Genomic DNA, 15813 nt, shown 5'->3' with positions numbered 1-15813 from the left:
ATCTGCAGAGGAAGGATTTGTTAATTTACAAAAAGTATTTGACAGAGCTGAAGAGTATGGTTTATTATTTAACTGGGATAAATGTTATTTTATGCAAAAAAGTATTAATTACTTGGGTTATATTGTTTCAGAAGGTGAAATTAAACCTTCAGTGGAGAAAATTGCCGCTGTAGAACATTTTCAGACTCCTCACAATATAAAGTCACTTCAAAGTTTCCTCGGACTAACAGGTTATTTTAGAAAGTTTATAAAGGATTATTCTTTAATAGCAAAACCTCTGACTGATTTACTAAAGAAAGGTACTGTTTTTAATTTTAACTTAGACTGTGAAAAAGCATTTCAGAAATTAAAGTTTATTTTATGTCAATCTCCAGTTTTGAAGATTTATGATCCGAATTTAGAAACAGAACTACACACAGATGCAAGTGCTGAAGGATATGGTGCTGTATTATTGCAAAGGAGTTTAACAGATAATAAGATGCATCCCGTTTACTACATGAGCAAGAAGACATCCGCTACTGAAAAAAAGTATCACAGTTATTATTTAGAAATATTAGCTATTGTTGAAGCTGTTAAAAAGTTTAGAGTATACTTGCTAGGTATTAAATTTAAAATTGTTACAGACTGCTCCGCCTTGACTATGACATTGCAGAAAAAAGACTTACCTCCGAGAGTAGCTCGCTGGGCGCTCTTACTTGAAGAATATGACTACACGATTGAACATCGGCCTGCAGCAAGGATGAAACATGCAGATGCTCTCAGCCGACAGCCTATAAAGAATATAATTGTACTTACCGATACCGCAGCACGCCTGCGAAGAGCTCAAGATGATGATCTGCAAATAAAACTAATAAAGAAAGTATTAGAAAAGGAATCTTATGATGACTATGTTTTAGAGAATGGAATGTTATGGAAGATTAAGGATGGAAATAAATTAATGGTTGTACCTAAGAAAATGCAAAATGAAATTATAAGAAAACATCATGAAAACGGACATTTTGGTTGTGTTAAGACTGAGGAATTAATAAATAGAAATTATTATATGGAGAATTTAAAAGAAAAGATTAAAACAAACATTGATAATTGCGTGGAATGTATACTTAATTCAAATAAAAGAGGAAAGAAGGAAGGATTTCTACATGTAATAGATAAAGGTGATTTACCATTGTCTACTTACCATATTGATCATCTACGACTGTTGACTCATCTGGGACAGATGATTCTGCAGGATGACCGTGTGGGAATAGGATAAATAATTAAGATGTATTTCATGATTACTAGTTTTATTTTTAGTCTGTGTTTTTCTATTATTTAATCTGTGGACATGTTATCTGTAGACTGTAGATTTTTGGTTGTCTATGACTTGACTTTGTGTTTTTGGGTACGATGTAATGGAGGATTGTTAAAAATGTATTTTTGATATGTAACCGGTGTCTGGGAAATAAATCGATTGGGCGAATTTGGCTTTTCATTTACACCATCCCCACATATATATATATATAAATACCTTAAAGAACTCGATAAGCTCTTCTTTATTGACAGTGTTGAGTTCCTCCACTTCGAGACGCGCGCGGTCGAAGTTGTACATCTGGAATTGGGAAATAAATATTTGGAAAATTAATACTTTAAACGGATTTTAAATGCGATTTATTTATTTATTTATTTATTTATATAAAACCATTCCTACCATTACAGTTTACCCAATGCGATAGGGAGGTCAAATTTACAATACAATTTATTCACTAATACAAAAAAATATTACATTAATTAACATTATTACATTAATTAATATACAACCGCTACAATTATGTTTGATACTCTAGTCGAATATTATAATGATTAATACATACAATATTATAAAGCTGAAGAGTTTGTTTGTTTGAACGCGCTAATGTCGAGAACTACTGGTCGGATTTGAAAAATTCTTTCGGTGTTAGATAGTCCATTCCATCGCGGAAGGCTATAGGCTATATATCATCTCGCTAAGACCAACAGGAGCGGAGCACTGCGGGTAAAACCGTAGGGCACAGCTAGTGGTCAATAAAATGTACCTTTTCATTTAAGTGCGTTGAGAGCAAAATTTCAAGGTCTTGTCATGGTAATACCGTCACGTCATAGAGTTAGGCGACGATTTTGGTACCTTTGCCAAAGAAGTTACACTTCTGACACGTGTGCTCGGCACATACGCTATTTTTTTAATCAATAGTTACTTTAGCTTAAAAAATGTGTGTGTACACACGTAAGAAGTGAAACTTCTTTATGACCTTATTTTTCAAAAAATAATACATGCAACTTTACAGAAATACGTCGAATCACGCGTGGTAGGGATAAGAAAAAGATGGCGCGTAACGAAAAAATGTTACACTAAATTTTTTTCCAACCCCGATAAAGAAGTTTCACTTCAAAAATATTGGCTTAAAACTTACCTGTGAAGTAATCTCGCTCCACAACTGTGACGCTTTACCAGCAAGTCGCTTCGGTCGCTCGAGTCGCTGCGCCGCGAGCGCTGAACGGTGTTTTAGGAACTCTTCCTCTGACATTTTCTCTAAATAATCCTAGGAAATGGAAAAAAAAATTACTGGTAATACAATCCATACATTAGTATCAAAATATCTCTATACCAAATTTAATGCAAATTGGTTCAGTAGTTAAGGCGTGATTGAGTAACAGACAGACAGACAGAGTTACTTTCGCATTTATAATTAATAATTATAAATGCGGTCTGTTACTCAATCACGCCTTAACTGTTGAACCAATTTGCATGAAATTTGGTATAGAGATATTTTGTTACCCGAGAAAGGACATAGGCTACTTTTTACCCCGGGACATAGGATAGGTTCTATTCCGGAAATCCCACGGGAACGGGAACTATCTATTTATTTATTATTTATTTATAATCTTTGTTGCATACAAAATATAAATACAAATTTCACACACACAGACAGGACATTTGATGCAAAGGGCAGCTTTATTGCTTCAAGCAATTTCTTCCAAGCAACCCGAGCAACCAATGTATTGACAAAAAATGTATTTAACTACGTGGGTTTTTCTTTGAAAACGCGGAAGGCTAGTCAATATATATTTATGTATCTGTTCGTTCCCCTCCCCCTATTTTATCTCTGTCTGTCTGTGCATCTATCTATATATCTGCCTGTATTTCTATCTCTCAGCTCTCTGATTGTCTGCCTGTGTATATTCGTTTATATGTCTACCTGTGTATCCGTCTACAGTGCTACAAACTTAACTGACTCGGTGGCAAAAACTGGAACAACGTGCCGCCATTTTGAAATGTCACATTTTCACAGACTTTTCATACGGAATATTTTGTATAAATAAAAAGTTACTAATTAATGTTAATTTACACCATTGGCAATAACATTATTTTTACCCTTGCATCCGTGAAAATACTATATAGCGGCACTAAAATCGACATCAGTGACACCGACACCGGCGGCCTTATTAGCTAAAAATCAGCAGATAACGACCACCGCGCAACAGCAGCGCGACAGGTTCGCGACTGGTCGCAAAACGTCAAACAAATTCGTATTATGTAAGCAGTTGCGTTGCTGTCGCACAATATCTGCTTTCTTCGACCGATGCACTTGATTTTGTATGGAAAGCAGCGACACTCACAATCAAGTGGCAACTGTTGGTACTACGTATGTTTATAAACAAGCACAGACACTCGTAGTTCTCCCTCTAACATTTATTAATTAATAAACACGTTCTTACCATTGTTTATAAAACCGTAAATTAAGATATTATTAATGTATGCAACGACAAAATTTAATACCTCCTTATTGGTACAATGCTACAATTATGTTCGAAAACTTATCGAAATTTTTAACCTAAAACATTTTGCACACTTACCGCAATATATTTTAATTATATTTATAAATATTTGATGATCTTAGTTAACAATCAATAAAAACACTATATTTGTGAGTAATTTCGCGTTTTTATACACTTTAGTGACGATAACACAAGCAGCAACTAGTCAACAACAAGTATTAGACCTGTCGCATATTTAACAGATGAATTGCTAAGTTGTTGCTGTCGTGTTGCTGTCACAAGTCATAGATAATACCGTTTGCAAAGCAACCTTTGACTTTACATTAGCGACAACTGCATTTTTAGTTTTCCAGTTGCTCGACAGAGGCAGCACTGTTGACGGCAGATTATCTGCTTGTTGTCTGCTTTTACGTAATAAGAAATAGACGATTGACAACAGCTATTGTGCAATTTTTGGTTGTTGCTTATCGTCTGCAAGATCCGTAATAAGGCAGCCGGTCAGTAAAGTTTGTGGCACTGTATACCTGTCATTTTTGTCAGATTGTTTATCTTTTTAACCGACTTCAAAAAAAAAGGAGGAGGTTATCAATTTTTTATTTTATGAGCATTTTTTTCTGTATTTGTAAATGTTGCAAGTGCAAGTTTGAAGTCGGCTGTTTTTAACGCAGTTATCACTTGTCATTAACGTGTTGTTCGTATGTCTGTGTGTATATCCTGTTTGTTATTGCGTACGTATCTGCCCCCCCCCCCGTTGGGGGGGCAAAGGGCCTGTGTGCGTGTCTGTGTGTCTGTCCCTCACCAGCGCGGAGTGCAGGAAGGCATCGACCCTGGTCTCCACATACTGCGGATGTCTATCGCTCTGCACGAGCACGCGCAGTCCCTGCGCCCCGTTGGCTCGGCGCACGCCACTGAACACTATGTAGCCGAGTTGCTCCTGTCACATGTTTCAATTTACCAAATTATTGTATTGTCTCCGATACTTGATAAGTGTTTAGTGAGCTAAGTTTGAATTCAATCTGTCCGCTTAAAGTGGGTCAAAATGGACTCTAAAGGAGTCGGTTAATTAATTTTTACAGCAAAAAAAAATTCGATAGCATAGATTTAATTGACACGGAAAATTTAATCTTAGTTAAATGTGTGTTTAATAACAGAATAGATAGATGTACTTTTGGGAAATCGGTGGATGGTCGTTATAATGACAAATGGTAGTTGTAGTTTGGGGTTCAAATAAATAAATAAATATTTCGGGACTATTTTCACACACGGCACGATCCGATCCCATACTAAGCTTTCGCTTGTGTTATGGAAACCAGATGGCTGATAAACATACATATATAATTTTAAATAAATACTTATATAGATAATTAACACCCAGACACAGAGCAAACATCTATGTTCATCACACAAATATTTGCCCCGAGGGGGGATCGAACCCACGACCTCTGACTTGGACAGCAGGGCTACTACCAACCAAGCCAACCGGCCAGTCAAATGCGACATATTTGTACCTAAGCCACAGATTGTTCCATATATTTTGTGTGTGTGTGTGTGTGTACAGACCTGTGTCCGCAGCACATGGAAGCACGGCTCACTGAGCGCATGCGCAAGCAGCTCTAGAATGACGTTCGGTCGAGCAGCTCGCGAGCCGCACGCTAAGTATAATGACGCGCAAGATGACGCGTGCACTTTGTTCTGTGTCTCGCGTAAGTACCATGCCCCTGTGTATTTTTGATATATTGAGAACAGCTCTAAAAATCATTCATTTGAAATATTGAGATAAGATCTAAGATCTCTAAGGTTCTAACTGGAGTCCAGTTTTATTTTTGGTTTGTATGAATGATTGGTGCCCCTTGTTGTTCGAATGTATGCAGATTATAAATTATACAAAAATATTAGCATCATTGCTGATATAACATTAATACTATTTTATCTGAATCTTAAAACATCTAGACACGAATACAATGAAATCAAACTAAAAGGCAAATATTTTTCTTTACCTATTTTCTACGAAAATCTAAAAACCTCTAGGCATACAATATGACATAATTAAATGCCTTAAAATGATATTTTAAGTAGACTTACCCTTATCCAACTCTACCTCTCGGCACAGCAGTAACTGCTGGGCAAGTAGAGGCACCGCATCCTTTGGGAGCCTGCAAGTTGCATTCACTCATTTTAATTTTAAGAAAGAAAGAAAGAAAATAAATTTATTGCCAAAAAAAAACAGCCAAACACATTATAAAATAGATGGTGGTACACATTATAATGCCTTCCAAGCCAGAGGTCGAGAGTTCGATTCCCACCCGGAGCAAATATTTATGTGATGAACATAGATGTTTGCTCGGGTGTTAATTATCTATATATGAATTTATTTAAAACTAGTGGTCCGCCCCGGCTTCGCCCGTGGTACATATTTTGCAATAAAAGGTCCTATGTCCTTTCTCGGGTATCAAAATATCTCCATACCGAAGTTCATGCAAATTGGTTCAGTAGTTTAGGCGTGATTGAGTAACAGACAGACAGACAGACAGAGTTACTTTCGAATTTATAATATTAGTATGGATTATACAGGGTATGTATGTTTATCAGCCATCTGGTTTCCATAACACAAGCGAAAGCTTAGTATGGGATCAGATCGTGCCGTGTATGAAAGTTGTCCTGAAAAAATATTATTATATTATTTCATGGTTTCAATATGTTGATCTTGATGACGATGATAAGTGATAACCAATGTTTTTTTTTTTTTTTTTTTATTGTACAATAGGGGAGCGCTTGGCCACAATCTCGCCTGATGGTAAGCTGAGATGTGGCCTAAGATGGAGCGCGCTTCCCTAAAATGTACCTGTTCACTCTCCTCTTGAAGACCTCCAAATTGTACTCGTCGGGGAACACAGATTCAGGAAGCATGTTCCAGTCCCTAGCGGTTCGAATAAAGAATGACGATCCGAACCGCTTTGTCCGAGTACATGGAACGTCAACCATGTGGCGATGCCTGGAATCTGTGCGCCTCGACGAACGATGGAAAAATGGGGATGGCGGAATTAGGTCGTGCAATTCCGCAGCGCACTCTCCAAAGTGTATCCGGTAAAAAACCGATAAACTTGCCACTCTGCGACGGTGGGCGAGGCTCTGGAGTTTTTTGCCTACTAGCTCATCGTCGTTTATTAGCCTCTTGGCACGCCTCTCTATCGCCTCAAGTGTCTCCAGCTGGTATTTGGCAGATCCATCCCAGAGGTGAGAGCAGTATTCCATGCACGAACGGACCTGTGCTTGATAGAGGTTGAGCAACTGTCCCGGGCTGAAATACTGCCTCACCTTTGCCAGTATACCAAGCTTTTTTGAGGCTACTTGGGCTTTTGATTCGATGTATGAACCAAAGTTGAGAGTAGGCGTTAAGGTGATACCAAGAAGCTCGAGGTGGTCAGTTATCGGTACGGATACACTTTGGAAGGACGGAGTTAGGTTGAATGGACTCCGTTTAGCGGTGAATAGACACGCCTGGGTCTTGGTCGCATTGAACTTGACCAGATTGGCCTCGCCCCATTCGGAGACTGCCTGTAAGGACAAGTTCATGCGTTCGACCATCGCCTCCCGTAGAGACTGGATTTGTGCCGTACTGGCTCGCGCGCTGGATGCGTATCTCTCCACAACGGTGCTATCGTCTGCGTACCTATAGATACCGGGTTTCAGCAGATCGTTAATGTGTAGCAGGAATAGTGTTGCGGAGAGAACTGATCCTTGAGGGACCCCGGCATTAATAGCCAATTGGTCGGACGAGCAACCGTCGACGACTACTCGAATCGACCGGTCTCTCAAGAAATCTGAGATCCATGCGCAAAAACCAGTAGGCAGACCGTATGATGGAAGCTTGCCAATAAGACTATCATGCCAGACCCTATCGAAGGCCTTCGAGATATCGAGGGAGACTGCGAGTGCCTCACCATGATTCTCGATGGCCTCACTCCAGATATAGGTGGCACACGCTAGAAGATCCCCAGTGGACCGATTTCGGCGAAATCCGTATTGGCGGTCACTGAGTAGATCGTTCGCTTCTAGGTGCGCCATTAGCCTGCTGTTCAGTACACGCTCCATAGTCTTGCAGAGTATGGACGTGACTGAAATTGGCCTATAATTGGAGGGGTCGGCACGACTGCCTTTTTTGGGCACAGGCTGCACGTTGGCAAGTTTCCATGATTTCGGTACTTTTCCAGTCATCATCGAAAGGCGAAAGAGGCGTGTCAAGACAGGAGCGAGCTCAGGCGCACAGGTTTTAAGCACTATGGCTGGTATCCCATCAGGGCCACTAGCTTTGTTCACGTCAAGATTTCGCAGCGTTTTCAGAACCTCAGTCTGACGGATGCGAATTTCTGGCATGCTCACCTCGCATCCAGGCAGACTGGGAGGTTTGGCGCTTGACAGAGTAGCTAGTAGGTTCGCTTTCTCCGTGGCAGTGTGAGCCAGCGACCCATCTGGTTTCAGCAGTGGAGGAAGTGAGGGGCGGCAGAAATTCGATTCAACCGACTTTGCCAGGGACCAAAACGCTTTGCTACCAGAAGGGTAAGAAGCCAGTTTGTTCCCTATACGGCTGACGTGGTCAAATCGAGCTTTCCGTAGAGCCTTTTTGCAGGACTTGGCGGCCCGGTTGAAGGCTTTCTTCTTCTCAGATACGTCCTTGGCTTTGCGGTGTCGAGCATCAGCCCAGGCTAGATATGCCTCATGTTTAAACGCTTCAGCGCGTCTACATTCAGCTCTGAACCAGGGTTGAGCTTTGCTGGACGTGGCTACATCGGAGAATGGAATGTAGTATTCCATTCCCTGCCGCAGCACATCAGTCACAGCATCCGCACAGGTTGAAGGGTCTTCAGAAGAAAAACAAACAGGCCGCCAGGGATAAGATGCAAAGAAAGAACGCATCTCGTCCCAATCTGCTGACTTGTATCGCCACACGCGCCGCGAGCCCCTGGGACTGGGGTCGGGCGGCGAGTAGACAGAAACAGATTTCACCAGACAGTGGTCGGAGCTGCCAAGCGGCGATGAAATCGCTACCGAGTAACGGTCTGGATCGGTTGTCAGCAGAAGATCCAAGCAATTGGCTGTATGGCTCTCAACATCAGGAACCCGCGTCGCTCCTTGAACCAGCTGGGTGAGATTTAACGCTATAGCGAGTTTACGCGTCTCTCTCCCAGCGAGGTCAGTGCACTGGTATGGGTATAGCCACTCCTGGTGGTGGGCATTAAAATCCCCCAGAAGCACTAGCTGAGCGGAAGGGTATTTGTGTTGAGCAGCATCCGCCGCCTCACTTAGGTACTCTGTGAGCCTGATCGTCTCCTGGTCTCCGCTGTGCGCTCGGTAGACACAAGCATAGATGAGTTTCTCTAGGCCTGTGTCCACCAGCATCCAAAGTACAGAGAAATGGGGGTCTTCAAGGTAACGGAGACGCCGACAGCAGATGTCGTCACGTACGTACGCGCACACACCTGACCGAGCTTTAAAGTTATGCTCCAGGGTGTAGCCGGGATACGATAGGTACGCCTGATCAGACGGACATCTAATCTGCGTCTCCGTGAGGAACAAGATACAAGGCTTGCTAGTCTCTAGATGGAAGTGGACTGCAACGAGGTTGGAGTGTAGACCTCTGATGTTAGTGAGGTCTACTTTCAGCGAGAGGGAGTGCTGCCGCTGTACAACGTTTTTCTTGTACCTTGTCTTTTTCATTATTTTAATGGAGAGTGAAGTAGGTGTGAAGACGGCAGTGAATCGAGGCGCTATACTTCTAGACCTGAGACGCACATTCAGAAGCTACACTTATGGGGACTAGTCTGGAGACTGCGGGGACGCCCGAGCCCCCCCAAGGATGTCCATAGGGCCCTCTCGTCCGGTCGCCAACCGGCACTATGGCGCATCTTGGGATTTTTCGCTAGTTGGCGGGGCAGCCTTTCACATGTGGCTAGCACGCTACTTGGGCCCCCTACTGACTAGCGGTCGGCCAGCGGTGAACCGTGCCTCGGATCCCGCTACCCTCCATGACTAGTCCCCAGGTGCAACAACGTAAGTGTGCATCAAATCGTCGAGGTTGTATAGGCGCAACTGATTCGACCCGTCTTCACCAAGGCTACATCAGCTTCATCGTGTCGGAACACGGACGCTTGGCGACACGTCTTCAGCTGATGGGTGGTCATTATAGCCGCGACGACTGTCTCCCACCATGTCACCTGTTTAGCACCACCCAGGGGCCACGTGTAGGGTATCCATACTCCGGGTAAACTCCTACGGACGAAGGTGACTCGGCCCCCAAAATGTGTTCGAGTTTATATGATACTAGGTTTCTGCCCGCGGCTTCGCCCGCGCAGACAAAGAAAAACCCGCATAGTTCTCGTTCCCGTGGGATTTCCGGGATTGCGTCATTTTCCCGGGATAAAAAGTAGCCTATGTCCTTTTTCGGGTATCAAAATATCTCCATACCAAATTTCATGAAAATTGGTTCAGTAGTTTAGGCGTGATTGAGTAACAGACAGACAGACAGTTACTTTCGCATTTATAATATTAGTATGGATTTTCAATGTGTAAAATATGATGATGATGTGGGTGGTGACGATAGTAAATATGACAATAGAGTTGATAATAGCGATTGATTACAACGATTTTGATAGTAAAAATAAATAAGGTAGTAATTGGTAAAACTGTTATGTCATTTCAAAAGTGTTTCTGGAAGGAATTGTATAAATGTTTGAGTTTGTGTTTTATTATGATAACAATGAAGAGACTGATGATAAAATAATATAATAAAAATGTGTGCGTGTACTAGTGTACACACGTAAGAAGTGAAACTTCTTTATGACCTTATTTTTCAAAAAATAATTTACTATATGCAACTTTACAGAAATACGTCGAATCACGCGTGGTAGGGATAAGAAAAAGATGGCGCGTAACGGAAAAATGTCACGCGTAACGAAAAAATGTTACACTCAATTTTTTTTCAACCCCGACAAAAAGTTTCACTTCAAACGGCAAATTAAATTGTAATATCGACATGATGTTAAAGAGCAACTATGGAGTTTCTTGCCGGTTCTTCTCCGTAGATACTGCTTTCTGAATCGGTGGTAAATGTTACAAATATGTAATGACCATTCAAAAGTGCTTCTAGAAGAAGTCTAATCTATACATATAATAAATCTGTAGAAGGGTCAATTCTGTACATTGAAAATATTGAAAAAATAAATACCAGGGGGTGTTACTGGATCGATACCAAACCCAAATATGTGATTAAAAAAAATTTTGTCTGTCTGTCTGTCTGTCTGTCTGTATGTGAAGGCATCACGTGAAAACTAACGGTTCGATTTCGATGAAACTTGGTATAATTATACCTTATTATCCTGGGCGTAAAATAGGATACTTTTTATCCTGGAAAAATACGTAGAAAAAAATTAATTTTAATTTTTCAGTTTTATCCATAGACGTTGTTCTGTAGAACCGCGAACACACGTTGCGTATTATTATAGGCCTAGCCGTATTTGGGTCCAATAGATATTTATAAGATGTCATTGTCAGAGTTAGGTACTCAAAATGGAGAAATTAACCATCCACGCGAAGACCGACATCCGCGCGGACGCAGTCGCGGGCGGAAGCTAGTAATATTATAAATGCGAAAGTTTGTGAGGACGTGTGTGTGTTTGATACTCTTTCACGCAAATACTACTGAACAGATTACAATGAAATTTAGCACACATATAGAGGGTAACTTGGATTAAAACATAGGATAGGTTTTATACCGGAAATCCTACGGGAACAGGAACTATGCGCGTTTTTCTTTAAAAACGCGGACGGAGTCGCGGGCGGAAGCTAGTTAAATAAATAAATGTTTGGCACCAACTTGTCATGCACCATGTCCACAACCCTATCGGCTCTAGTTCTGGTGAGGTTCCCCACGAGCAGGGCCTCCGCGTGCAGCGCGCGACACACGCGACGCACGAACTCGTCTAACATCGCGGGGGTTAGGTCTGGGGGAAACATTTATTTGCATGTATTGGCGACTACACCACCGAAACTAGCGCCACCGAACATTTTATTTTTTTACTCCTTAACCAGATCAAATTTAAAAAATCTAGCTCGGTACTTTGCTAGTATATTACTTGAAGTATTTTTGGTATTACTTTTCATTATTTTGCATTCGGTAAATTAGGAGAACTTTTGATTACCGCCAAAAGTGGCCACTTTTGGCGGTAATCAAAAGTTCTCTAGAATAATGAACAGTTAGAATAGTGAAAAGTAATACCAAAAATACTACAAGTAATATACTAGCAAAGTACCGAGCTAGATTTTTTAAATTTGATCTGGTTTAGGAGTAAAAAAATAAAATGTTCGGTGGCGCTAGTTTCGGTGGTGTAGGCCTCTTAATCTATTTCAGTTTCGAAAATCATGAAGTTTTCGGATAAGCAGGTGATTAGCCCACTATATCCTAGTCCGCTGGTGGGATTGCCACCTTAAAGCCTGCAGACGGGCTCGGTTTAGTTTCGGGTATCCTCCCTGGTTTTAATCTATACTAATACTCGCCCGTGGTACATAATTTACGTTTTTTTTACATAAGAACCATCCTCGTACTTCAAGGAATATAATAAAAAAAGAATTATCGAAATCGGTTCAGCCGTTCTCGAGTTATGCGCTTACCAACACATTTTGCGATTCATTTTTATATTTATTATATATAAAGCTACACTACCACTCACTCACTGACATCGGTTTTCTCGGAAACTACGTGGAAAGTGGGGGGGATTTCGATGTGATCGTGTAGAGGTGCGCCGAGTGACCAGAGGAAAAATATAGCGATCTGGATCATCTTCGAATACCGAGTGGACCCCTGGAGGTGCGCAAAAACGGTGCCACCTGGAGGGGGGGTGTCTGAACAAAAAATGCTCAGAACTGGTGGCGATTACCAGGGGAGGTGGAAAAATGGGGATTTTCGCGAAAACAAGATGGCCGCCGTACTTTGCCAAAATCGCCGTTTATGAATCCTTACGTCCCAAATTTGGCACACGTGCTCTGTTCGAGCCGGCGAATCGATCGGTGCCCCGTTCGAGTGGCTCCGGGCCCCCGTTTCCAACTTCCATACAACGTAAAATCCAACGGCCCGCGGAAACGGTGCGAGTTGGGTGGGGGGTCCCGGAACTAAAAATGATCAGCACCCTGGGACGCTACCAGGGAGCCATAGTGGGTCGCTCGATTTTGGATTTTTTCCATTTTTGGCGCAAACATAAAAACGTAAATTTAGACGAGGTGGCGCATCGCGGAAATACACTCACACCATGTTCGTACTCGCCCAGCTCCCAGGATATCCAGAAAAATCCGAAATCTTAAACTTTCCCACATCTCGCGAAGACGGTCAACGGCCCGCGCAAACGGTAGCAGCTGCATCTGGGGTGCTCGAACTAAACTTGGAGTAGACCTCGAGCAATTACCACAGATAGTGAAAAAAATTCAAAATGGCGGAAAAAATGGCCGCCGCCATACAAATTCTAAAACGGCCATCGCTGGTCCGATTGCGCTGAAACTTGGCACAGAGGCTTTAATCGAGCCGCATATTAAGTTGGCATACTCATAATCGAGTTTCCATCGCTGGTTTCCGAGTTTCATACAACGCGAAATTCGACGGCTCTCCGAAACGGCGCGAGATGGATGGGGGGTGTAGAACTAAAAAATGATCAGGAAGATGGGGGGCTACCAGGGCAATCGAGAAATTTCTAATTGGACGCAATTTTTTTTTTCAAAAATGGCCAATTTTTCAAAGCAAGATGGTGGCGCCGGTTACTTCACGATCGGTCTGAAAATTGACTTCTGTGCTTGAATCGGCCAGATTTACAAAACTGCATACTTAGAATTTCTCTCCGACCCCCGGTTTCCATTTTCCATACATCACGAAATTCAACGGCTCTCTGAACCGGTGACAGGTAGGTCGGGGTCGCCGAAGTAAAAAATACTTCAAAACCTGGTCCGCTTCCAGGCATATAATTTTTTTTGGTAAAATGCTAAATTTTTTTTTTCGAAAATTTTGTATGGAAATTTCCATAGTAGGAAGGGTGATTGAATAGCAACGGCAAAGGACGGCGCCGCGGGCTGCTTGCTGCCCGCGCACCGCGCTACTTCGAGGGTTGACAGCCTCCCGGAGTAGAAAATATTTATTAACTTTTGAACTACCGCACGAGCCAAGCGAGCGAAGCGAGCGAGTCACGGCGGCGGCCAGCGTAAATATTCAAATAGGTAGCGAGGAGCGAAGCGACGAGCGTGTAAGGTTAACTTTTGAACTACCACACGAGCCAAGCGAGCGAAGCGAGCGAGTCACGGCAGCGGCCGGCGTAAATATTCAAATAGGTAGCGAGGAGCGAAGCGACGAGCGTGTTAGTTTAACTTTTGAACTACCTACCGCACGAGCCAAGCGAGCGAAGCGAGCGAGTCACGGCAGCGGCTGGCGTAAATATTCAAATAGGTAGCGAGGAGCGAAGCAACGAGCGTGTTAGGTTAACTTTTGAACTACCTACCGCACGAGCCAAGCGAGCGAAGCGAGCGAGTCACGGCAGCGACCAGCGTAAATATTCAAATAGGTAGCGAGGAGCGAAGCGACGAGCGTGTTATGTTAACTTTTGAACTACCTACCGCACGAGCCAAGCGAGCGAAGGGAAGGAATCACGGCAGAGGCCGGCGTAAATATTCAAATAGGTAGCGAGGAGCGAAGCGACGAGCGTGTAAGGTTAACTTTTGAACTACCTACCGCACGAGCCAAGCGAGCGAAGCGAGCGAGTCGTGGCAGCGGCCGGCGTAAATATTCAAATAGGTAGCGAGGAGCGAAGCGACAAGCGTGTTAGCATAGCTCTTGAACAGTTTATTATAAAAATTCACTGCCCGCTATCGATAAGACGTTTCAAAAATTTTACCAATATTTGAATAAGTAATTTATAAGCAGTTTCGACTGACTGTAGAATCGCTGTTAGATCGCTGACAGATGTTACAAATGGAAAGGAAATTCGAATGCATTTTCAAATGACTGAAGATTTCTGCCCTGGGATGAGCCGCGAGCTGCTTGCAGCTCGCGCACCACGCACCCTCGAAGGTGAAACGCCCCCCGGAATAGAAAATATTTGTATTTGAAATTTATAAGCACTTCCGATTGACTGTGGAATCGCTGTTAGCAGATAATAGCAAATTGACAGGGAATTTTAATGCATTTTCAAATGACTGAAGATTTCTGCCCTGGGATGCTTCGCGGGCTGCTTGCAGCCCGCGCACCACGCACCCTCGAAGGTGGACAGCCCCCCGGAATAGAAAATATTTTAATGGGGAATTTATAAGTACTTCCGATTTACTGTGGAATCGCTGTTAGCAGATAAAAGCAAATTGACGGGGAATTTTAACGCATTTTCTAATGACTGAAGATTTTTGTCCCTGGGATGTACCGCGGGCTGCTTGCAGCCCGCGCACCATGCAGCCTCGATGGTGGATAGCCCCCCGTAATAGAAAATATTTGAATGGGGAATTTATAAGCAGTTTCGACTGACTGTAGAATCAGTGTTAGCAGATGTTACAAATGGAAAGGAAATTCGAATGCATTTTCAAATGACTGAAGATTTCTGCCCTGGGATGAGCCGCGAGCTGCTTGCAGCTCGCGCACCACGCACCCTCGAAGGTGGACAGCCCCCCGGAATAGAAAATATTTTAATGGGGAATTTATAAGTACTTCCGATTGACTGTGGAATCGCTGTTAGCAGATAAAAGCAAATTGACGGGGAATTTTAACGCATTTTCAAATGACTGAAGATTTAAGCCCTGGGATGCTTCGCGGGCTGCTTGCAGCCCGCGCACTACGCTCCCTCGAAGGTTGACAGCCTCCAAGAGTGGAAAATACTTGAATGGGGAATTTATAAGCATTACCGACTGACTGTAGAATCGCTGTTAGCAGATGTAACAAATGGACAGAAAATTCTAACACATTTTCTAATGACTGCCCTATTGCTTCAACCCAGGGGCAAAAGGGGC

General features: G+C 42.6%; 1 protein-coding gene across 3 annotated transcripts in view; it reads right to left on the bottom strand.

The window, feature by feature from the left end:
* The window catches only part of LOC123702141 (insulin-degrading enzyme), a 49181-nt gene that overhangs the window by 4347 nt on the left and 29021 nt on the right, over positions 1 to 15813 (bottom strand). For all 3 annotated transcript variants that reach the window (XM_045649800.1, XM_045649801.1, XM_045649803.1), the window contains exons 19-24: positions 11663 to 11789; positions 5875 to 5945; positions 5353 to 5510; positions 4592 to 4726; positions 2427 to 2555; positions 1508 to 1588 (exon numbers count right to left, since the gene is read on the bottom strand). In XM_045649800.1, the coding sequence (XP_045505756.1) occupies positions 1508 to 1588; positions 2427 to 2555; positions 4592 to 4726; positions 5353 to 5510; positions 5875 to 5945; positions 11663 to 11789 (701 nt within the window). The remainder of the gene's footprint in view (positions 1 to 1507; positions 1589 to 2426; positions 2556 to 4591; positions 4727 to 5352; positions 5511 to 5874; positions 5946 to 11662; positions 11790 to 15813) is intronic.

The sequence above is a fragment of the Colias croceus genome, chromosome 23 (genome assembly GCF_905220415.1).
Source record: "Colias croceus chromosome 23, ilColCroc2.1".
NCBI lineage: Eukaryota > Metazoa > Arthropoda > Insecta > Lepidoptera > Pieridae > Colias > Colias croceus.
The sequence above is the reverse complement of the archived record's forward strand: the minus strand, read 5'-3'. Positions and strand labels throughout refer to the sequence as shown.